Genomic DNA, 23,769 nt, shown 5'->3' with positions numbered 1-23,769 from the left:
TTCCCTCCCAAATTCATATGTTGAAAGTCCTAAACCTCACCACCTTAGAATATGACCTTATTTGGAGATCAGGTCTTCAAGTTAAAAGGACATTGGGAGGGGCCCTAATCCAATCAATGACTGGAGTCCTTATAAAAACAGGAAATTTGGCCTGGGGCAGTGGCTCATGCCTGTAATCCCAGCACTTTGGGAGACTGAGGCAGGTGGATCACCTGAGGTCAGGAATTTGAGACCAGCCTGGCCAACGTGGTGAAACCCCGTTTCTACTAAAAATACAAAATTAGCCCGGCATGGTGGCTGGCGCCTGTAACCCCAGCTACTTGGGAAGCTGAGGCAGGAGAATCACTTGAACCTGGGAGGCAGAGGTTGCAATGAGCTGAGATTGCGCCACTGTACTCCAGTCTGGGTGACAAGAGTGAAACTCTGTCTCAAAAAATTAAAAAAGAAAAAAAAAGGACATTTGAGGACAGACTTGCACACAGGGAGAACACCATGTGAACATGAGGCTATCCATCTACAAGCCAAGGACAGACCTGAAACAGATCCTTCCCCCACAACCCTCAGAAGGAACCAACTGCCAATAACTCCATTTTGAATGTCTGGCCTCCACAACTGTGAGACCATAAATTTCTGCTAGGTAGGCAACTCAGTTTGTAGTAATTTGTTATGGCAGCCATACGAACTAATATCGATGCTCATTTATCATTTTATTAATAAACAAAGGTAAGTTATATATTTTCATGCCAGCAACCCCTATCTCCCAGATCTTCCTAACTTTAAATACTTCAGTGGGTTTTCTGTCAATGAACAATTTGACATCAGAAATTTGGGCAAGAGTCAGGCATAACGGCTCATGCCTATAATCCCAGTGATTTGGAAGGCCAAGGTGGGAGGATTGCTTGAGTCCAGGAGTTTGAGACTGGCCTGGGCAACATAGCGAGATCTCATCTCTACAAGAAATTTAAAAACTTAGCGGGCATGGTGCCACATGCCTGTAGTCCTAGCTATGCAGGAGGCTGAAGTGGAAGGATTGCTTGAGCCTGGGAGACTACAGCCCGGGAGCTATGATCAACTACTGCACTCCATCCTGGACAACAGAACGAGACCGTCTCTAAGAAAAAAATAATTAACTCTGTGCATGAATTTATGGTTCTTCAACAGAAAATGAAACATCAAGTTATGAATGAGTTATGATATAGTTATTTTTTATTGTGTAAGCCCTTATTAGTTCCTCCCTCATCCCATCTTAAAATATTCAACAATAGACAGGGGCTCAAAAAAATTTTTTTTTAAAAAACAGACTGGCATGAAAATCAAATCTTTTCTTCCTGTGATAATAGTGGCTTCCTAGTGTTACTTCTTATTAATGGGAGTATCCGTGGACTCAATTGTATGTTGCATTTTAGTTCTGGTCGTGTAATAATTTAATGACTTCATACACAAAAAACTAATCTTGTCTTGAGTTTTAAAAAGTTACTAGCACCCATGGTTAAGGAAGGAAAACTGTAGCTCATTTCTTCAATACATTTGTTTCTTTTCAATTCATGAAATCAGAGAACATGCAAGAAACAGGATGACAGTCACCAAGAGTGGTTAAAACTACAAACTATCACGCAATTGAAAATACCACATTAAAGATATATTTATATACTGAAAATGGAGCAATGCCAATAAAATTTTATAATTTAAAAAAGTTACTTGTTAAAGGCAAATTTCATAAGTTGTGTTTACAGTCATCCATTTAATCATCTCCAAAAAAAGGATGAATTTATTATTTTAAACTAACATTCTGTAAGTTAAAGAGAATAATCAAGTTGTCTCATGGACTGGAAGGTGACTTATTAATTCCCTTTCATTTCCAAACCTCATCAAGCAGTCACTACATTTATGAGGCAAGTCAGCTGAATGCTTGAAATCTAGATGAATTTTAAGATCTTCAATTTGTCCTGTTGAGTATTCACAATATTGACATAAATAAATCCCTTCAGATAAATGTGAATTTAAATGCTTGCAATATTCTAGCATACTTGAAAAGCCTTTCCCACAGTCATCACAAACATGAGGAAAAATTTTTGTATGTTCAATAGCAACATGCCTGTTGACATTTGTATGAAGTCTACTCCGAAAACCACATACTTGACATACAAAGAAGTTTTTACATTTGTCAAAGGTAATTTTGCTTAAGAGGCTATACTGTCCATGTTCACCACTGTTATACTTATCACTTAACTCTATTAATTTACATGCATGCTCATTTACCACATGGCTATGCAAATCTTCTGGATCATTAGTTTCATGTTCACAGAACTGACACAAATACTGTTCATCACAGCTGTGCTCCTGGAAATGTAGGTAGAGTTCACTGCTTGAGGAGAACTGTACATCACACTGTTCACACCAATAAAGGTGATCACTAAAATGGGTGTCTGCAATGTGCTGGCTGAGGTTCTCAAAAATTACTGTCTTATAATCACAGTATTTACAAATGTAGGGATCCTCTTCATGTAGTTTGGCATGTTCTATCAGAAGCATATTGGTAGAGAAACTTTCCTTGCATACTCGACACACATTTGAATCAGTACGTTTATGCTTCAGGATCATATGCTGCTTTAAGTCAGAAAAATATTTGCTGTTAAACTCACAAAGTTCACATTTATAGAGGCCACTGCTATTAGCTCTCAGTAAAGGCCACTTCTGCTGGGCAGTCACATTCAAAGCGTGGCTCTTGTCAAGAATTTTACAAAGTTTAGCTGGCGGTTCTTCATCAGTTTGGTCTTGGAGACTCTCAGAGGAATTGTTTTCTGTCTCTATATCATAATCCTCAGAAATCGCATGCACTTCTACAGCAATTGGAACATCTTCAGCAGTGTGAACTTCTACAGGACTCTCCTCTTGGGTTTGCTGGTTGACTGATTCAGGTGAGTCACACTCTTCATCACAAATTTCAATATCAGCAGATTTTTCTGAAGCATAAAACAAACCTATTATATGACTATAAATAAGATCTGTTAAATACAACTGGGCAAAAAGAAATTTATTGCATGCACTTTTTTTTTTAATTCACCAATACAAAATATATCAATGCTATAAATTAGTTGCCCCAACCTGAAGAAAAGGCAGTGTGGTCTAGAATTCTAAGTACAGGACTGGGAACCAGGTAGTTCTGATTTCTGTTTCTGGCCTTGATTCCATCTGCAAATTTTGGCAAGTCGTTTGATGTCTCGATATCAGAATCATCATCTGTAAAAAGGGATTTGGAAGAATACTTATTATTTATAAAATCAAAACATTATAGAACAAAGCATCAATTTTTAAATATGATTTTGAATTCCAACAGGAACTAAGGACTTGGATTTAGTCATAAAAAGAGAAGTTATCTATATACCTCAGACACAGAAAATCTGCTCAAACAAGCAAATGCTTTAGAATTGATGCCCCATTTGGACTAGATTACACTTTTTAAAGCTCCTTAGGATTTCAAGTTTAAATTACTGAGTTTGAATAAGCCTTTATACCCTCAGGCCAGCCCCAGTGTTTCAAAGTTAGCACGGGGAAACTGAAATACAGGTTAATAGTGAAAATTGGGCTTCAACATTTTGCGAGGGACCAAGTTTTGCTCAGTCTGCCAAGGCTGGAGTACTGTGGCATGATCGTGGCTCACTCACTGCAGCCTCAAACTCCTGGGCTCAAGTGATCCTTCAGCCTCAGCCTCCTGAGTAGATAGGACTACAGGCATGCACCACCAAGCCCAGGTAATTCTTGTTTTTTTGAGATGGGGTCTTGTTATGTTGTCCAGGCTGGCTTTGAACTCATCACCTCAAGCAATCCTCCCCCCTTGGCCTCCCAAAGACCTGAGATTACAGGCGTGAGCCACCACACTCAGCCCATCCATCATGTTTTCTTAAAATACACTATTTTTTAGAATAGTTTTAGAAATACAGAAAAATCTGAGAGGATAGTATGGAGAGGTCCCATGTATCCCAGTTTCCCCACTACTAACATCTAACATTAGTGCGGCACATTTGTTACAATTAATGACCAATACTGGTATCTTATTAATAAAGTCAATAAAGTCATCTAAATGCCCTTAGTTTTTAACCTAATGTCCCTTTTCTGTTTCAGGATACCACATTCCATTAAGGTGCCATGCCTCTCTAGGCTATTGTTGGCTGTGGCAGTTTCTCACTCCTTGAGGAATACTAATCAGGTATTCTGTAGGATGTCTTGCTAATGGAATTTGTCTGCTTTCTTTTTTTTTAAATGATTAGGCTGGAATTACGGATTACTGGGAGATAGACCAGAGGTAAACTGCCATTTTCATCACTTCTTATCAAGGGTACAGACTATCAATATGATTTAGGGTTGTTGATGTTGATCTTGATCACCTGGCTAAATCTTTATTAGGATTCAACACTATAAAGTTTTTTTTTTTTTTTTTTTTTTTTTTTTGAGATGGAGTTTCGCTCTTGTTGCCCAGGCTGCAGTGCAACGGTGCGATCTCGGCTCACCACAACCTCCGCCTCCCAGGTTCAAGCAATTCTCCTGCCTCAGCCTCCCGAGTAGCTGAGATTACAGGCATGCACCACCATGCCCGGCTAATTTTGTATTTTTAGTAGAGACAGGGTCTCTCCATGTTGAGGCTGGTCTCGAACTCCTGACCTCACGTGATCTGCCCACCTCAGCCTCCCCAAGTGCTGGGATTACAGGCACGAGCCACTGCGCCCGGCCTAAAGTTGTGCTTTTCCTTTCCATACTTTACCCTTTGTAAGAAGTCACTATGTGCAGTCCATGCTTAAGGAGTGCAGACTTATATTCCACCTTCTAGAGGGAGGAGTAGCTACATAAATAATTTGGAATTTTATTGCTTCTTGGCCTTTTGGCTAAGATGAAGTCTAATAATTTGGAATTTTTCTGCACAGATTTGCCTCATCTCCTCTATTTAATAATTTATAACAGCATGAATTAATGGATATTTATTTTATACTCTGAGTTATAATTGTCCCCAAATAGTTTTCAGTTTTGGCTGTTGGGAGCTCTTTAAGTTGACGTGTGCTCCTTTGGCATGCCCGTCAAGTGCGTGTGTTTAGGTTTTTTTAAGTACTTTCCTATTTTCCAGCACTACAAAATGCTCCAGGTTCATCTTGTGTATTTCCTGCCCCAGACCTAGAATCAGCCATTTTCCCAAGGAAGCCTAGTTCTTTTTACTAAAGAGTGGCATTAGAAACCAAGACCTGGGCACTGAATGTGCTCATGCTCACTGCTTCTGGGTGTCATTTCTTTTAGCCCCTCTCAGCTAACAGAGCAAAAAGTGTGTGTGTGTACAGTACCACATACATATACACACACATATCTACAAGCATTCTGTATGTAGCCATCTGAATCTATAGTAAGCTAAACATGAATTCATACTGATGTCTCTAACTCTACATGTTTTTTGTAATTTATATTTCTGTGCCTGTAATGGGAGCTCAAGGGAACTGGGACAATCTGATTGCAGAAGAAGCTTAAGTGCAAGTTGTAAATTGTTATCATTCACCAATGCTCTAGAAGAGAGGAGCCAATAGAAGATCCAACATTGAAAAATACCAAATCACCCTCTGTTCTTTTCTTCCACACTATGTGGTTAGCTGAGTAGAACTGTGTCTAACACCATTCTTAAACTTTCAACAAAAATACTCCCAACTCTGAGTCACTCCTGCATTGCCACCAATTCCTAACCAACTAAAGTGGATTTAGGGCTGAGAGCCGTGGCTCACACCTGCAATCTCAGCACTCCGTGAGGCCAACATGGGAGGACTGCTTGAGGCCAGGAGTTCAAGACCAGCCTGGGCAACACAGCAAGACCCTATCTTTACAAAAAAAATTGTTTTTAATTAGCCAGGCATCATGGTGCATGCCTGTAGTCCCAGCTACTCAAAAGGCTGAGTGGGAGGATTGCTTTAGCTCAAGAGGTCAAGAATGCAGTGAGCCATAATCCATGGAGTGAGACATGGCTGCATGGGTGACAGAATGAAGACTGTCTTCCCCTAACCCCACCCCCTTCAAAAAATGGACTTAGGAGAGTGCACTTTTTTATTTATATGTCAGAAATAATGTTAAAAGTTAAAATTACAGCCGGGCACGGTGGCTCAAGCCTGTAATTCCAGCACTTTTGGAGGCCAAGGCGGGCAGATCGTGAGGTCAGGAATTTGAGACCAGCCTGACCAACATGGTGAAACCCCGTCTCTACTAAAAATACAAAAATTAGCTGAGCGTGGTGGCGCGCACCTGTAACCCCAGCTACACAGGAGGCTGAGGCAGGAGAATCGCTTGAACCCGCGAGGCGGAGGTTGCAGTGAGCCAAGATCGTGCTGTTGCACTCCAGCCTGGGCGACAAAGCGAGATTCCATCTCAAAAAAAAAAAAAAAAAAAAAAAAAAAAAGAATAATAAAAATTACTTGCTTTCTTAAAAAAATACAACTTTGTTTTCTTACATTGTAACAAATTTCAAAGACTTGTCTGTTTTGAAATCATCAATCCACATTTTACCCACATTTTCAAGTAAGGAATAAAAAACATAAAAGCAGTTTAAAGAAACATATTTTCGAAAATATTAGATATACCTTTGTTGTCAAAATATTTTAAATCTGGCTGTCTCATAGAACAGACACTGTAACAATGGTCTGAGAAAATTCCATTGAATCCATCTGCAATTCTGCTTATTCCAGAGGAATCTGAACATAAAATGAAAAATATTTCAAGCACAGTAAACATAACACATTTAATGAGAAACTTCCCGTTATCTAACTTACACAAATGTTCTTAATATTATAATATCTGTAATGAAAATATTATATATTTTCAACTTTTAAAGCTTTTATATTTCAGATCCAATACTGACATTGGACTTTGAAAGAACCACAAATTACATACTTTAAAACGTAACAACTTTGAAATACACAAGGATACATTTGTTTTATACTCAGAATCACACAAAATAAAAATAAATGATAAACACTGTATTAACTGCACAAAACAGTGAAATAAACACCAGGAAGGTGTGCCATGTCATGCAGAGAAAGGTTATTACATAGGGAAAATGGTAAGGACCACTTAGGGCTTCTGAATATAGTCATTTCAAGTCTTGTCTAGAAGGGCCAGTAAGCAGTATACTAGGCTTAATTTCTTCAGATATGAAGAATGTGTAGGCTGGGTAGACTAATAGGTAAGACTGAGATGGTCCCAAGTAAATGTATGCAAGGTATATTAGAGATGGCCACAAAGACCCCTTTTCTTTTTTTTTTTTTTTTTTTTTTGAGACGGAGTCTTGCTCTGTCGCCCAGGCTGGAGTGCAGTGGCGCAATCTCGGCTCACTGCAAGCTCCGCCTCCCCGGTTCACGCCATTCTCCTGCCTCAGCCTCTCCGAGTAGCTGGGACTACAGGCGCCCGCCACCACGCCCGGCTAATTTTTTTGTATTTTTAGTAGAGACGGGGTTTCACCGTGGTCTCAATCTCCTGACCTCGTAATCCGCCCGCCTTGGCCTCCCAAAGTGCTGAGATTACAAGTGTGAGCCACCGCGCCCGGCCAAAAGACCCCTTTTCTTATACTGCCAACACAGCACAGCCAACCTCAATGAAAGGATCTAAAGTTACATAGTCATCCAGCCTGGGCAGCATGGTGAAACCCCATCTCTACTTTAAAAATACAAAAAGTTAGCCGGGTGTGGCGGCACATGCCTGTAATCCCAGCTACTTGGGAGGCTGAGGCAGGAGAATCACTTGAACCCAAAAGGCAGAGGTTGCAGTGAGCTGACATCACACCGCTGCACTCCAGCCTGGAATAGAGTGAGACTCTGTCTCAAAAAAAAAAAAAAAAAAAAAAAAAATTACACATTCAGAATGAAAGTTTACATTTCCGAAAGTAAGAGAGAGGATAAAGTCTTTTTTCCCCAATAATGTAAAATATTTTCTACCAAGGTTGTCATTATTGGGTCTTAAGCACAGCTTAGGAATTAGACATGCAAATCCCAATTATGCTATATAAGTAAATAACCTTGGCTATCTAATTTTAAATATTTATAACCCATTGAGCTGTGAGGAATAAAATAATGTCTGTAAAGTTCTTATGTGTGCCTAGCACATGGTAGACAATAAGGAATATATATTCAGATAATGTATTTAAACCATTCTTTTACCTAAAAATTGACCCAGACATTTAAGTCTTATCTGATCACTTAGGAGAAAATGGATGAGAATATAATTTTGTGGGAATTAATTCATACCCAACTTTAAAATAATTATACACTGACCTGAGTAACGAGAAGGGTGTAGAGTCTTCCTTTTTCTTTTTTTAGGATACTCATTCATATCTTTTCAATCTAAAAAATGAAAAAAAATTAACAAATATGTCACAAATAACAACTGTTAATGCCGTTATAAAAATTCTAACTGAAGAATTTATTGGCAATATGAAATATGTGAGTCACTTGAAAATCTACGGTATAAGAAAAATGTTAAACGATGCCTCTGTTTGTATTTCAGATTGTTTTCCAATCAGGTTTCAAGGCAGAAACTGATTTGTGTTTTCTTTCTTACGGAGGTTAAAAAGTTCTTTTTCAAATGTTGATATAAATTGTGAGAAATGGATAATTACAATAAACCACATGCTTAAGTCATTTTATTTTGTGTATACATAAAAAAAGAAACACTGCCTATGGCACCATACTAGGAGTTTTAAAGGCACATTTCCTACCATTGGAAGTATTTTTATGTAGTTTTCAAGCTAAAGGTGGAGACATTTCCTTTAAAAAAATATTGTCACAAATATGGAAGCCCCCTGGCTTCCAGAAAAAAGTACTCATCACATAGATCAGAATATAAAATTTTCAAGAAAAAAAATCATTTTCCTATTTATGAGGTCACATTCAACGTTCCACTGAGAACACAACAGGTGCAGCAACCACTGTCCAATTACATTCTCATTAACTGTTACAAAATTAATTAGTTTCAATACAGTCCACTTACTTGGTATAATTCTTACTACTGGAGTGAGGAAAAATGAATTACAGTAAGTTTCTGTAGATGGTAAAAAATGCCTGTAAGTAAAACATGAAAGAAGTTAGTAAGCAAAAATATAGCTCATTTCTGGTACTGAATAATACAATGGCACCAGATCTTTAATCAATTGGAAAGTTATACAGAACTAATTAAGATATATTATTTTGAAAATAATGTACTACACACTAAAAACTGTATATATTGATAAATATGTGATTATATGTAAATTTCCACATTTCTTTGAAATGATTTACCTTCTATAGTTTTTTTTTTTGAGACAGTCTCACACCTGACCTATAGTTAAATCTTTTGACACCAAAGTAGGAATATGAATCTGAATTAATTTATTCATCCATAAGGAAAGCAAGCATAATGAAAGCAAACCAAATTATAAACTTTTTTTTTGTTTTTGAGACTGAGTTTTGCTCTTGTCACCCAGGCTGGAGTGCAATGGCGCAATCTCAGCTCACTGCAACCTCTGCCTCCTGGGTTCAAGCGATTCTCCTGCTTCAGCCTCCCAAGTAGCTGCGATTACAGGCGTGTGGCACCACACCGGGCTAATTTTTCTATTTTTAGCAGAGACGGGGTTTCACCATGTTGGCCAGGCTGGTCTCAAACTCCTGACCTCAGGTGATCCACCCACCTGGGCCTCCCAAAGTGCTGGGATTACAGGCGTGAGTCACCTCGCCTGGCCCAAATTATAAACTTTAAACTGTTACAGCCCTTATAGATTATTTATTTAAGAAATAAAAGTAAAAGTGGCTGGGCACAGTGGCTCACGCGTGTAATTCCAGCACTTTGGGACACCGAGGCGGGTGGATCATCCCAGGTCAAGAGATCGAGACCAGCCTGGCCAATATGGTGAAATCTCGTCTCTGCTAAAAATACAAAAATCAGCCGGGCGTGATGGTGTGCACCTGCAATCCCAGTTACTCAAGAGGCTGAGGCAGGAGAATCGCTTGAACCTGGGAGGCAGAGGGCTGCAGTGAGCTGACATCATGCCACTGCACTCCAGCCTGGGCAACAGAGCAAGACTCTCTCTCAAAAACAAAAAACCAAAACAAAACAAAAAAAAGAAAAAAGTAAAAGTGATAATAATAATTTACTGACCACCAATTATGTACCAGGCTGTGAACATACTTTATCTCATGTAATCCTATGTAATCATATGAGATGCAAAATTCACATCACCCTCTCAAAATCATTATTTACTTCTTGTTATTGAGGAAACTGAGGCACAGTAAAGTCAAAGCTAGATACTCAGTAAATGCTGGGATTGGGATTTGAATAAAGGTTTACCGAACTTTATTTATTAATCTATTTATTTATTTGAAACGGAGTCTTGCTCTGTCACCCAGGCTGGAGTGCAGTGGCGCGATCTTGGCTCTTTGCAACCTCTGCCTCCCCAGCTCAAGCGATTCTCCTGCTTCAGCCTCCTGAGTGGCTAGGATTACAGGTGCCCTCCAGCAGGAGGCTGGGATTACAGGTACCCGCCAGCACACCCAGCTAATTTTTGTATTTTTAGTAGAGACGGGGGTTTACTATCTTAGCCAGGCTGGTCTTGAACTCCCGACCTCAAGTGATCCGCCCACCTCAGCCTCCCAAAGTGCTGGGATTACAGGCATGAGGCACCACGCCCGGCCTATAATGCTCTTCTTAACACCAAGGTGATACAGATGACAGGTGTTCTAGTTGAGGTGCACATACTATTTTTGCTGCTTCACTAAGTTCTGGGTATATCAGCACTGAAGTGATATAATACAGCAGGGAATGAGATAGTGCTTTTTCAGTTTATTTTATTTTTTTGAGACAGAGTCTCGCTCTTTCGCCCAGGCTGGAGTGCAGTGGCGCTACCTTGGCTCACTGCAAGCTCCGCCTCCCGGGTTCACGCTATTCTCCTGCCTCAGCCTCCCAAGTAGCTGGGACTATATAGGTGCCCGGCTAATTTTTTGTATTTTTAGTAGAGACGGGGTTTCACCGTGTTAGCCAGGATAGTCTCGATCTCCGGACCTCGTGATCCGCCCGCCTCGGCCTCCCAAAGTGCTGGGATTACAGGCGTGAGCCACCGCGCCCGGCCTTTTCAGTTTATTAAGCATTTTCCTAACCCTTATTCTATTTCATCTTCAAAATGGTCCTGTGCGGTACATGGAGGGGTTACTATCAAACCCATTTACATTTTTACTGATGTGGAAACAGCCTTAGTGAAAGTTAAGTCAACTAATACGCGGGAGAACCAGAGATGAAAATGCATGTACATCTTGCTTCCAGTTGGGAGAAGGAGAATGGAATAGCCTAAAGAAACAGACAACCATGAAATGTACAGAAATGATACCAATATATAAAATGCCTCACCTCGCCGGGCGCAGTGGTTCACGCCTGTAATCCCAGCACTTTGGCAGGCCGAGGCGGACAGATCACCTGAGGTCGGGAATTCAAGACTAGCCTGACCAACATGGAGAAACCCCGTTTCGATTGAAAATACAAAGTTAGCCGGGCGTGGTGGCGCATGCCTGTAATCTCAGCTACTCGGGAGGCTGAGGCATGAGAATCGCTTGAACCCGGGAGGCGGAGGTTGTGGTGACCCGAGATCACATCACTGTCCTCTAGCATGGGTAACAAGAGAGAAACTCCGTCTCCAAAAAAAAAAAAAAAAAAAAAAAAGAAAGAAAGAAAAAAGAATAAAATCAAATGCCTCACCTAACAATGTAAACAATCATTCCTTGAGTAACCATCTCAATTCACCGCATTCAAAAATTAAAAAGAGAAGAGCTGTTAGGATTCATACAGCCCAAAGCTTCACACTTCATGTTCTAAATACTCTAAAAGCATCAGGCAGAACACTGAAAACACTCAGCCGAACATGTTAAGTAGTCTCTTGTTATTTCAGAATGCATCTCAAGTTCTTTGGAACTTAAAGAATAAAAGTAAGAAAAGGAAACCAAGCGTGGTATTAAAATTAACGTTGCAAGCTGGCCTGGATTCAGGCTGTTATGTGAGAAGAGTAGGCACATGGATCAGGAAGGGTTTGACTCCTACTAGGGGCCGAACAATATCCAAATGTCTATCGGACTTCCTTTCAGCACAATGGTGATGCCTACTCAAGACCAAAAAAACTAACCATCCTTCATTTCAGCAAACATTTTTATGTGCCTTTTGTGTGCATAACAGCCTTGAAAAAACTTAGCTTTTTACTCAAGGATGTCAGAAACATTTGCTCACTAGTCTTCTTAGTAGGAAGATTCTGAATCACAAGCAACTTATCACACAGTCCCCCCTCCCTCTGAAATACAAACGACATATGTAACACGTGTCACTGCAGGAAAATCAGAAAAATGTTAAAAAAAATTTTTATATCACCTAGAAACCAACATCTTTCCACCTGTCATTTTTTTCAACCAACAAGAAAGTCTATGCACAAAATACAATACCTACAACAGGCAGTCAACAATCATCAAATAGATAAACGTTTTAAGAGGCTTTTCATGCAATGTATAGTCTTTCTTCCTAATTGCTATAAGACGTCTTTACAGTAAATAACTCCATTTTTAACGAGTTTAAAAAGAGTTAAGCTTCCTTTTTCTTTCTCATTAAAATAAGTATCTGCTTTAAGTTGTAAAAGAATTGAAACAAAACATGTTGCAGGAGAGCCTGAACTAGAATCCACTACATGTCCAACGTGGAGGCAGTCTTTACTGCAATACCACACGGTCACTAAAGACTTGATTCGCTATTTTTCAGTCCGGCATAAATCTTTCTCTCTTTGGGAAAAAAAAAAAAGGCATAAACTGCTTCAAATGACTCGTTTCCCTAGACAGTACTTAAAGACAAAACCAAAAAAAGGGTTTCTAAGCACAGTAACGAGTGAGGCGACTCTCGGCTGGAGGCTTTGGGCGCCAGCATCGACGCCTGCTCTCCGCGGCTACGACTTGTTGCGCGAGCCTGGGGATTAGCCGCCGGAGGTCACGAAGCCGCCGGGCAGGGCCGCAGCGCCAGCAAGGACCCAGGATCGTCCGGAGCTCGGACGCAGCCAGACAAACGCCCGTCGGAGGCGCAGGGCAGGAGTCCCCGGGACTTAGCCGCCTCCACCCCGGCGCCACGCACCAGCCTGGCCCGGGCCCAGAAGCCGGCGCCGAGGAGACGCCCAAGCCCCGACCCCAAAGGTTCCGTAAAGACAACGGCAGCAGGGGGCCGAGGCGAGCCTGGCCAAGGCGTCCTGCGCAGGGGGTGGAACTGCCTTCGGGCTGGGGGAGGGGAACGCCATCCCGCCATATAACGAAGGCAGAGTTTCCGTGTAAAGGGAACTCCGGTCTCTCCCGCCCTCTCCCGTTAGAAGATGCGCCCGCACGCCCGCGTCCCCTGGAGCAGTCCAGCGCCCGGCCCACCCGCTCCTCCCTCACACTCACCAGTCAGTCCCCCGAGGCCCGCCTGGCCGGCCCACGCAGAGGCGGCGGCGGCCGACAGCGCGGGCGGAGGGGCCGCACGGTCCTTCCCGCGGACGCACGGCGGCGGGCAGCGCTGCTCCGGCCCTAGCGCTCCCGGACGCTGTGCTGGGCCGACCCCTCTCCCTCCCCGCGCGCCCCAGGCCCTGAGCGCCAGGCCCCAGGCCTAGGCTCCGCGGCCGCACTGCCCTGGCCGCCTAGCTCCGCGCCTGCGCCGCGCATCTCAGGGGCCCGCTGAGAAGGCTGGGAGGTGACGAGGTGAGGTGGGGGCAGGGAGCGGGCTGCGCGAACGCACCGCACACGCGGCCTGGGAGGGACCACCGGCCCGCAGCCCCGGGGGAGGCCTAGCGGCCTGCGCCCCCTGCCGGAGGCCTTGCGCCGCCGCAGTCTTCTTCTGGGCGGGGAAGAGCCCCTCCCGAGCCCCGAGGGCGATCCCACCCTCTAGGATTGCTCTACGCCAGGCAGCCAGCGAACTTACCCCGCCCGCCTCCTCCGCCCCCTCGAGCCCTGGGGAAGTGGGAGAAACGTGGCGCGCAGCGGCATCTTTCCCACGCTGCTCCTCAAGGGAAAGGACGCGAATGGTCTTGCGCAGGTTAGGCAAGGCAGATGGCATTTCAGACCCCGAAGTGTGCCAGCCGCCTATTGGGGACAAAGAGGCGGAGGACCGCGTCACAGTTTTACTGAGGCCACACCAGAGAACCACCCAGGGCTGGGATGCTGCCCTCAGGGCAAGAGGGTGAAACCTGAAGACTGCGAGTCGGTGTTGGGTTTCACCCGATTCCTTGGCTCGAGAAATAGTGGAATGAATGAGGAGTTAAGGGGGACTGGACTTGACTATTTAAGTCCTTTCTCGACTTTGACTTTCTTTGAGCAGCTGTAGAAATGATTAAATTACACGAGCATAAATAAATTTGTGAACATGGTTCCATAAATGATCTCTGTGCAAGTGTGGTGATATGTTTAATTCAATCCTTTTGACAATGAGTTGAGGTTTTTAGTCACATTTTACAAAATAGAAAAGTAAATGTGTGAGAAGCTAAAGACTGGGTCTTAATTCATTTTGGTAGCCTAAGCCCCTGAGGTTCAAACTGTTAAGAGGATGACTGAGAGCCATGTGGATTATCAGGTACCCAAGGTCACTCGGATAGTTAGGGCTGCAGTGATGTCTCTTTGTTCACGTCCACTGCGTTTTCTGATAACCACATGCTAATCAACCAATCAATCGCTGGAAAGTAATAATCACAGACTTTGCTCTGATCCCTCCACCATCCCCCAGGAGATAAAGCTATATTTGAAAGAGACACTACTTGTTTGTGAGGCTCAGTTTTTATGACCTCCCAAATTTTATGTGCGTACTCAGCTCAAATAAATGTTCACGAATGCTAGTATGGCCCGAATTAAAGTTCGAAGAAATGTAGAGACATTTTTAAATCCTAGAATAGTTAGTATCTAGCACAGAACCGGGAATCGGTGGAAACCACAAGGGGGTGTCATGCCACCATCTTACCACTTCACCTTACCACATAGCCTTGTGTCCAACAAAATCTTTATATTTCAAAATGAAGTTTTACTCCAAAACATTTTGTAGTGAAAGTAAACGCACACTCTCCCCAGCATCCCACGTGTTGTTTGCACTTAGAGGAGCTTGACGTTGTTTAGATGTTGTTTAACATAATCACAAATTGCAAGCAGTTTCAAGTTCTTGATTAGCTGGAGTGTTTTTCAGTTTCATTTTTGGGTCCCTCTTTTCCTCATCTTCCGCTCCAAGGGAGGGTGATAGCTGGGATAAAACCCTAAAATCTCAAGAGTACTCAATTGTAGAGTTTCTTAAATACTATTATAAATTTGATTCAGGGCTATTAAAACATCATTCTTCCAACTTTTTCACACACTTGTAGAATAGCTTAATTTCTCCTTCCTTTCTTTCCTTCTTTTCTTTTCTTTTTTTTTTTTCTTTTTTCTTTTTTCTTTCTCAGGGTCTCACTCTGTCACCCAGGCTGCAGTACAGAGATGGGATATCTGCTCACTGCAATCTCCACCTCCCAAATTCAAGCGATTCTCGTGCCCCACCCTTCAGATTAGCTGAGATTACAGGCGCGAGCCGCCACACCCGGCTAATTTTTGTGTTTTTAGTAGCGATGAGATTTCACCATATTGGTCAGGCTGGTCTTGAGCTTCTGGCATCAAATGATCCGCCCGCCTTGGCCTCCCAAAGTGCTGGGATTACAGGCGCGAGCCACCGCGCCCGGCCACTTAATTTCCTCCTGATTAGAAAATAGTTACGTTTTTAGTACATAATGGAGACAACAGAAAAGTATAAAGAGCAAAAGTAAATTTACCGTAATCTCACAACCCTGAGCTCATCAATGGTAACATTTTGCTTTCTATCTTTCGGTTATTTTTATACCTATACAGACATAAAAATTTGTTTTCAAAATTAGAATATTGGTTGTGTTTTTTTCTAACAGGTTCTTTTTTCCAATTAGTATAGCACGAGCATTCTTTATGTTTTTTGTTTGTTTGTTTGTTTGTTTGTTTGTTTGTTTTTGAGACAGAGTCTTGCTCTTTCGCCCAGGCAGGAGTTCAATGGGGTGATCTTGGCTCACTGCAACCTCCGCCTCCCGGGTTCAAGCGATTCTCCTGCCTCAGCCTCCGAGTAGCTGGGATTACAGGCGCGTGGCACCACACGGGGCTAATTTTTGTATTTTTAGCAGAGATGGGGTTTCACCATGTTGGCCAGGCTGGTGTCAAACTCCTGACCTCAGGTGATCCACCCACCTCGGCCTCCCAAAGTACTGGGATTACAGGCATAATTGTAGTTTGTTGTTGTTTTTTCATTTTTTTTAGTGGTACAAACATTTTAAATTGTAGTGAAAGCAAGTCTATTAATCTTTTCCTTTGCAAGTTCTATTTTTGGCCTTTTGCTGAGATAATCTTTTCTTCTATGCAAGATCTGATTTCATTTTTTGCTTTAACTTTTTAGTTTCTCTACAATTTATTTTGGGATATGGGATGAAGAGAACTGGGTAAATCTGGACTAGGGCCTGAGTAGTTGCAGTTTTAACAAATTTCCTTTCGATGTCCGTGCTGCTGGCCTGTGATCACATCTGGAGAACCACTATCCTAAGTCTTTCCTCACCCAACCCCACACTAACCATATAGTATTTCTCACTATTCCACAGATACGCTCTGCCTTTTTCTCTTTTTCTCACTTGTGTGATCTAGCATGTTTCTTCCACCTGCAATTTGTTTCCTTTGTTTCTGTAAGACGAAGCTCACAGTTGCTCTCCTTTTTTTTTTTTTTTTGAGACGGAGTCTTGCTCTGTCCCCCAGGCTGGGGTGCAGTGGCGCGATATCGGCTCGCTGCAAGCTCTGCCTCCCGGGTTCACTCCATTCTCCTGCCTCAGCCTCCCGAGTAGCTGGGACTACAGGTGCCCGCCAACACGCCCGGCTAATTTTTTTGTATTTTTAGTAGAGACAGGGTTTCACCGTGTTAGCCAGGATGGTCTCGATCTCCTGATCTCGTGATCCGCCCGCCTCGGCCTCCCAAAGTGCTGGGATTACAGGCTTGAGCCACCGCACCCGGCCACAGTTGATCTCTTCTATGAAACCTTGATTTTCCCTTGCCGACATCTCTGACCAATCTTTAGAGTCCACAGTAGTTAGTACATTTGTCCACTTATCCCCAGTGATGGATTTACTGTGAAGTTATTGAAGCTTAAATTTCAAGTCCCTTCAATTGCATGAACCTCTTCCAAGACCAGGTGCTTAATTTTGTATTATTTATTTTGAGACAGAATCTCACTCTGTTGCCCAGGCTGAAGTGCAGTGGCATGATCGGCTCTCTGCAACCTCCTCCTTCCGGGTTCAAGCGATTCTCATGACTCAGCTTCCCAAGTAGCTGGGACTACAGGTGTGCACCACGATGCCTGGCTAATTTTTGTATTTTTAGTAGAGATGGGATTTCACCATGTTGGCCAGTCTGGTCTCAAACTCCTGACCTCAAGTGATGCACCCACTTCAGCCTCAACAAAGTGCTGGGATTACAGGCATGAGCCACCACACCCAGCCTGTATTAAAATTTTATATTATTTTTCTTAAATTGATCTTCCCAGTTTGCATAAGCGTCTGCCCTTGCAAAATTTGGCTCCATCTGTTCATCATGTTGTCTCTCCACAGACTGTAAGTTCCAGTTTTATTGTCTTCCAATCTGCTCCATTTCCCTGCTTAGCACAGTATCTTGCATACAGCCTCATTCATTTCTTACAGTAGAATATTCATTGCATATCTACCTTGTGTTCAGCACTGTACTAGATACTGGCAATACAGTGTGAGCAAGATAGACATGGTCATTGGTCTCCTGGTCTTTACAGTTGAGTAGGGAATATGGGCAATTATACAACACTGGAATATAATTAGTAAACTTATATAGTGCAGGTATGGGAGCACATGACACATGGCCTAGCTTGGTATTCTGTTTGTCGAATGAGTTGATAAACTCTGTCATGGTTACCTAGTCAGCTAACACTAGTGCACACCTAAGGGACACACTTCTGACTCAGGCATGAGGTGGCTGCATGCAAGAGTCTCAAGTCAGCGATCTCACATACTCAACAGAGCCATCTGAGCTCCAAAATTCCAAGCCACCCTTACACAGGTACAAGGACTAAATTTATACATTTCTTTTTTGAAAGCACTACAGGCCAGGTACAGTGGCTCACACCTGTAATCTCAGCACTTTGGGAGACCAAGGCAGGCAGATCACTTGAGTGCAGGAATTTGAGATGAGCCTGGGCAAGGTGGCAAAACCCTGTCTCTACAAAAAAAAAAAAAACCCACAAAAAATTAGCCATGTGCCTGTAGTCCCTACTCAGGAGGCGGAAGTAAGAGGATCTCTTGAACCCGGGAGGTCAAGGCTGCAGTGAGCTGTGATTGTACCACTGTACTCTAGCCTGGGTAACAGAGTGAGACCCTGTCGACAAAACAACAAAAAAGCAGTCTAACAAAGCCCAAATCTAGCCATTCCAATCAACACACTCAGACAATTTGCTTTCCTAAAATGGGACAGGGACAGTGTTTTGGTTGTAAAAGATCTAGCCTATCTCTCCTTTCTTTCTTTCTTTTTTTTTTTTTTTTTTTTGAGATGGAGTTTTGTTCTTGTTGCCAAGGCTAGAGTGGAATGGCACGATCTTGGCCCACTTCAACCTCCACCTCCCAGGTTCAAGCAATTCTCCTGTCTCAGCCTCCTGAGTAGCTGGGATTACAGGCACTTACCACTATACCCAGCTAATTTTTGGTATTTTTATTGGAGATGGGGTTTCTCCATGTTGGCCAGGCTGGTCTCAAACTCCTGACCTCAGGTGATCCGCCTGCCTCAGTGCTGGAATTACAGGCGTGAGCCACCGAGCCTGGCTTATTTCTCCTTTCTTGAACCTCATCCCAGAAAGCCAACTAGACACTGTGCTGACCCAGGATCTCTGCTTATCTGTCAAACCTCTTCACTCAGTGCTCCATTTTCGGTATCAGTCTTTATTTTTTCCATTAGCTTAGTGAATGACTGACTGAATAACACCTGATTAGTCTTGCATATTAGGATATTAACAATGATTCTTTCTACAGTGTTTCTGAGGCACTGTTCATTTTGTAGAGCACTGACTGTGTTTACATTACCTGGGAGTAAAGGTCATGGTGTATCCATTTGATAGATTTGAATTCAGACACACATATCCGCAAAGATCCGAAGCCTGAACCTCTTCAAGGGAAATTGACACCAGGAGATGATGAAAAGGAAGTATTTCCCCAGTAAATAGATATATTTGTTATCTCTAAGAGGAAAACTTATTGACTGTTTAGGTCTGTGGTAGGCATTACTACTGTTCACCAATATCAAGGTGGGGTATGGAGACTTATACCTATAATTTTGGCACATTGGGAGGCTGAGGTGGGAGGATTAGTTGAGTCCAAGAGCTTCAGACCGGGCATCCTTTCCTCCCTCCCTCCCTCCTTTCCTCCTTTCCTCCCTCCCTCCTTTCCTCCCTCCCTCCCTCCTTTCTCCCTCCCTCCCTCCTTTCCTCCCTCCCTCCTTTCCTCCCTCCCTTTCCTCCCTCCCTCCCTCCTTTCCTCCCTCCCTCCCCTCCCTCCTTTCCTCCCTCCCTCCCCCTCCCTCCTTTCCTCCCTCCCTCCCCTCCCCTCCCTCCTTCTCCCTCCCTCCCTCCCTCCTTTCCTCCCTCCCTCCCCTCCCTCCCTCCTTTCCTGTTTCTAAAAAAAAAAAAAAAGTAAAAAATTAGCCAGGCATGGTGGTGCACACCTGCAATCCCAGCTCCTCAGGAGGCTGAGGTGGAAAAATCCCTTGAGCCAAGCAGGAGGTTCCACTGCAGTCTAGCATGGACGATAGAGTAAGACCCTCATCTCTAAAAAAATGTAAAAATTAAAAGCACTATCCAATTTTTGATACTGTCTACTTTCAGGCATGTAGGAGATTATACTGCCTGTCCTGCTTGAAGTTGGGTATAATCATATAACTTGCTTTGGCCACTGACATATCAGTAGAAGTGTTGTGTGTCACTTCGAGGTAGAGGCATTTCACGTCCAGTGCTCAATTCTCTAGCCCTGCCTTCCACTGAATGGAGTCATCAGGACCCACAGCAGACGCCGTATGAAGAAACAGATTTAGGCTGGGCGTGGTGGCTCACGCCTATAATCTCAGCACTTTGGGAGGCTGAGGTGGGTGAATCACTTGAGGCTAAGAGTTTGAGAGCATCCTGACTAACATGGTGAAAACCTGTCCCTACTATAAAAATACAAAAATGTAGCTTGGCATGGTGGCACACACCTGTAATCCCAAGTACTTGGGAGGCTGAGGCAGGAGAATCAGTTGAACCAGGGAGGCACAGGCTGCAGTGAGCCGAGATCACACCACTGCACTCCGGCCTGGGTGACAGAGCGAGACTTGGAAAAAAAAAAAAACCCACACATAAAAACAAAAAACAAATTTAATTCTTTACCTTGTTTATGATGCAGAGACCTTTGTTCACGTGTTTACCTGCTGACCTTCTCTTCACTTTTATCCTATGATCCTGCCACATCCCCCTCTCCGAGAAGCACCCAATAATGTTTAATAAATACTAAGGGAACTCAGAGGCCGGCGTGGATCCTCCATATGCTGAACGCCAGTCCCCTGGGCCCCCTTTTTTCTTTCTCTATACTTTGTGCCTCTTTCTTTTCCAAGTCTCTCGTTCCACCTAATGAGAAACGCCCACAGGTGTGGAGGGGCAACCCACCCCTTCACGAATCATTATTGTGTTAAACTGTTAAGCTTTGGGGATTATTTGTTATTTCAGAATCACTAGCCTATCCTGATAGTTACAAGGACTAAATTTATACATTTCTTCAGCCACAGTCTGAGTCTACAGAACAGAATCTATTAAAAATCTATAGTTCAGTAATGTGCCTTTGGATTTCATTTGGATTCATTTAAGAAGCATTTATTAAAGCCTACTATTTTCAAGATAACTGTGGTGGCCACTGTGGCTGTTTTCACTTTCTTTTATGACTGTCTTCTAAGCCACTGTGGAGCGGGCTGTTTTACTTTCTTTTCTGACAGTCTTGTAAGGACACATTGAAAATCTTTGTAAATCTGTTAGAACTGTAATTTTCATGTTGCAGTTCTCAAGTCTTACACCAAGTGGTGCCACATACTAAATGGTAACCATGCTTTTGATGGTCAGGCATATCCGGAGTTTATCTAGTCCAAACTTTGAGTAGCCCAACTTAGCCACTTTGCTTTTCCTGTTATTGCTAATGACAGTTTAAAACAACCTCAAAGGCGTACTTATTTGTAATAATTGCTACACACACACACACACACACACCCACACACATCCACACACACCAACACACACCCACACAAAACAATCTCCTTGCTGGGGCAAGGTGGGGGTGAGGTGCGTCAGGGTAGGCGAACAAGACTCTGTGGTGTCTTTTCTGGTAGACTCTATGCTCTGTGAAGGTAGAAAATTTGTGTGTCTAATAAAAAACTAGCACAGTGCTGTCCCACAGTAATTTCCTAATAAGTATGCATTGTACGCATGAAGGACAAAAGGAAGGAGTGCATGAAATCCTTAGCACAGTGTAAATCTTCATATAATGTTTAGTTTATTCTGTGTGTTTGCCTAATGGCAAAAGGCTTACTTAGTAGGCATTTTTTCTCATTTTTAATTCCTTCCAAAATTATGTTTTGAAGTTTAAAATCTTTATTTTCAAATCGGAAAATTGATGTGGAATCTTAAGGACAAAGCTAGCATTAAAGTGAGCTTTACTTAGTCACCCTTAAAGCTACAAGGTTTTCAGGTATTTTTAGCTATTAAGAAAAGAAAAACGAGGGCCATACGTGGTGGCTCACGCCTATAATCCCAGAACTTTGGGAGGCCGGGGCGGGTGGATCGCTTGAGGCCAGGAGTTTGAAACCAGCCTGGCCAACATGGTATAACTCCATCTCTACTAAAAATACAAAAATTAGCCAGGCGTGGTGGGCGCCTATAGTCCCAGCTACTCTGGAGGCTGAGGCATGAGAATAGCTGGAACCCAGGAGGCAGAGGCTACAGTGAGCAGAGATTGCACCACTGCACTCCAGCCTGGACAACAGAGTAAGAATCTGTTTCAGAAAAGAAGAAAGAAGAAAAAAGAAAAGAAAAGAAAAGCTTTAAAGAGGACCATCATGATAGTGAATACCGGCCTTAGTTCTTCTGCTCTTCACAGATGTAAAATCTCTTTATTTAAGAATTTTAAAATGGATTATGTACAATTGATCTGCTCATAAAAATGATGAGGTTTAGTATATCCAAAGGGTAGTTTGGACCATAATCCCACTAAATGAATGTTTTCCATTTTTAATCTGCATGCCTTTTGGGTATTTTTATGGCTTTTGTAAGCTTTTTCAAACACACAGAAGAATAGAGAGAATAATAAATGAATCTTCTGTGTTCAGCACCCAGTTTTCAATAATTATCAAAAATTTGCTATACTTCTACTGGTTTATCTCTCTGTTTTTTGTTTTGTTTTGTTTTGTTTTTTTGACACTGAGTTTCACTCTTATTGCCCAGGCTAGAGTGCAATGGTGCGATCTTGGCTCACCACAACCTCCACCTCCCGGGTTCAAGTGATTCTCCTGCCTCAGCCTCTCAAGTAGCTGGGATTACAGGTGCATGCCACCCTGCCTGGCTACTTTTTGTATTTTCAGTAGAGACGGGATTTTGCCACATTGGCCAGGCTGGTCTCGAACTCCTGACCTCAGGTGATCCGCCTGCCTGAGCTTCCCAAAGTGTGTGTGAGCCACCGCGCCCGGCCGTATCTCTCTGTTTTTTCTGTCCTCTCTTCCTCCATCCATCCTTCCTTCTTTCTTCTTTCTTTTTATCTCTTTCTTGTGGCTATTTATGTATTTATTTATTTGGAGACAGAATCTCAGTTTGTCATCCAGGCTGGAGTGCAGTGGTGTGATCATGGCTCACTGTTAACTTTGAGCTCCTGGGCTCAATCACTCCTCCTGCCTCAGCATCCTGAGCAGTTAGGAATACAGGCGCACACCACTAGACCTAGCTAATTTTTAAAATTTTTTTGTAAAGATAGGATCTTGCTATGTTGATTAGGCTGATCTCAAACGATCCTCCTCCCTTGGCCTCCTAAACTGCTGGGATTATAGGCATGAGCCACTGCACCCACCTTCTGTGGCATTTGAAGGAAACATCAGGTCATTTTACTTCTATGTACTTCTCTATAAAACATTACATCTTCTTACATGAACATAAGTCATTTTCACACCTAACAAAAAATAACACCAATTCCTTAATATCCTCTAGTACTGATATTTCTTTGTCCTGCAAATGTCTTTTTCCAGTTGGTTGTTCAAAACCAAGATCTAAACGAGGTCCATACATCAAACCTAGTTGTCAATCTCTTTAGTTTCATTTAAGCGGCAATAAACCCTTCCCACTTTTTCATGCCATTGATTTGTGAAAGATGAATTTATATATTTTTCTTTGAAATGCAAAAAGTTTTGTTATGAACAGAACTCCAAAGATCTGCATTGTAAAGAATCTTGCATCTCTGATTCTTTCTCTGCCAGTTTGCAAAAAAGCAGACAAACATTTAAAATATAATAACTAGCTTTATAGGGACAAAGAGGATCTGTTTTTTTGAATTTATTTGGCTCCATTACAATAAGGAAATTCATATTTTTCTTTTCTTTCTTTTTTTTTTTAGACGGAGTCTAGCTGTCTGTCGCCCAGGCTGGAGTGCC

The 23,769-nt window shown here is 42.6% G+C and overlaps 1 protein-coding gene across 2 annotated transcripts; it reads right to left on the bottom strand.

Moving 5' to 3' along the window:
- Positions 1-1,188: 1,188 nt before the first annotated feature.
- On the bottom strand, positions 1,189-14,155 carry ZNF639 (zinc finger protein 639). 2 transcript variants are annotated; one of them, XM_030822848.1, is made up of 6 exons: positions 13,954-14,155; positions 9,004-9,074; positions 8,289-8,357; positions 6,603-6,713; positions 3,106-3,240; positions 1,189-2,963 (listed from the first exon to the last, which is right to left on the bottom strand). In XM_030822848.1, the coding sequence occupies exons 3-6, from the start codon at positions 8,344-8,346 to the stop codon at positions 1,810-1,812; spliced, it is 1,458 nt and encodes a 485-aa protein (XP_030678708.1). In that variant the 5' UTR covers positions 8,347-8,357; positions 9,004-9,074; positions 13,954-14,155; the 3' UTR covers positions 1,189-1,809. The 2 variants fall into 2 exon arrangements, with proteins under 2 accessions (XP_030678708.1, XP_003256544.1); XM_003256496.4 differs by lacking the exon at positions 13,954-14,155 and adding an exon at positions 13,440-13,880.
- Positions 14,156-23,769: the final 9,614 nt, after the last annotated feature.

The sequence above is a fragment of the Nomascus leucogenys genome, chromosome 11 (genome assembly GCF_006542625.1).
Source record: "Nomascus leucogenys isolate Asia chromosome 11, Asia_NLE_v1, whole genome shotgun sequence".
Lineage (NCBI taxonomy): Eukaryota > Metazoa > Chordata > Mammalia > Primates > Hylobatidae > Nomascus > Nomascus leucogenys.
The sequence above is the reverse complement of the archived record's forward strand: the minus strand, read 5'-3'. Positions and strand labels throughout refer to the sequence as shown.

Excerpts from the sequence above, each read along its gene's own strand:
- ZNF639 (XM_030822848.1), bottom strand. The coding sequence starts at position 8,346 with ATGAATGAGTATCCTAAAAAAAGAAAAAGGAAGACTCTACACCCTTCT. Across the intron at positions 6,714-8,288 it reads ACACCCTTCTCGTTACTCAG|ATTCCTCTGGAATAAGCAGA; the intron begins GTCAGTGTATAA and ends TTTTATGTTCAG. Across the intron at positions 2,964-3,105 it reads CCACACTGCCTTTTCTTCAG|AAAAATCTGCTGATATTGAA; the intron begins GTTGGGGCAACT and ends TTTATGCTTCAG.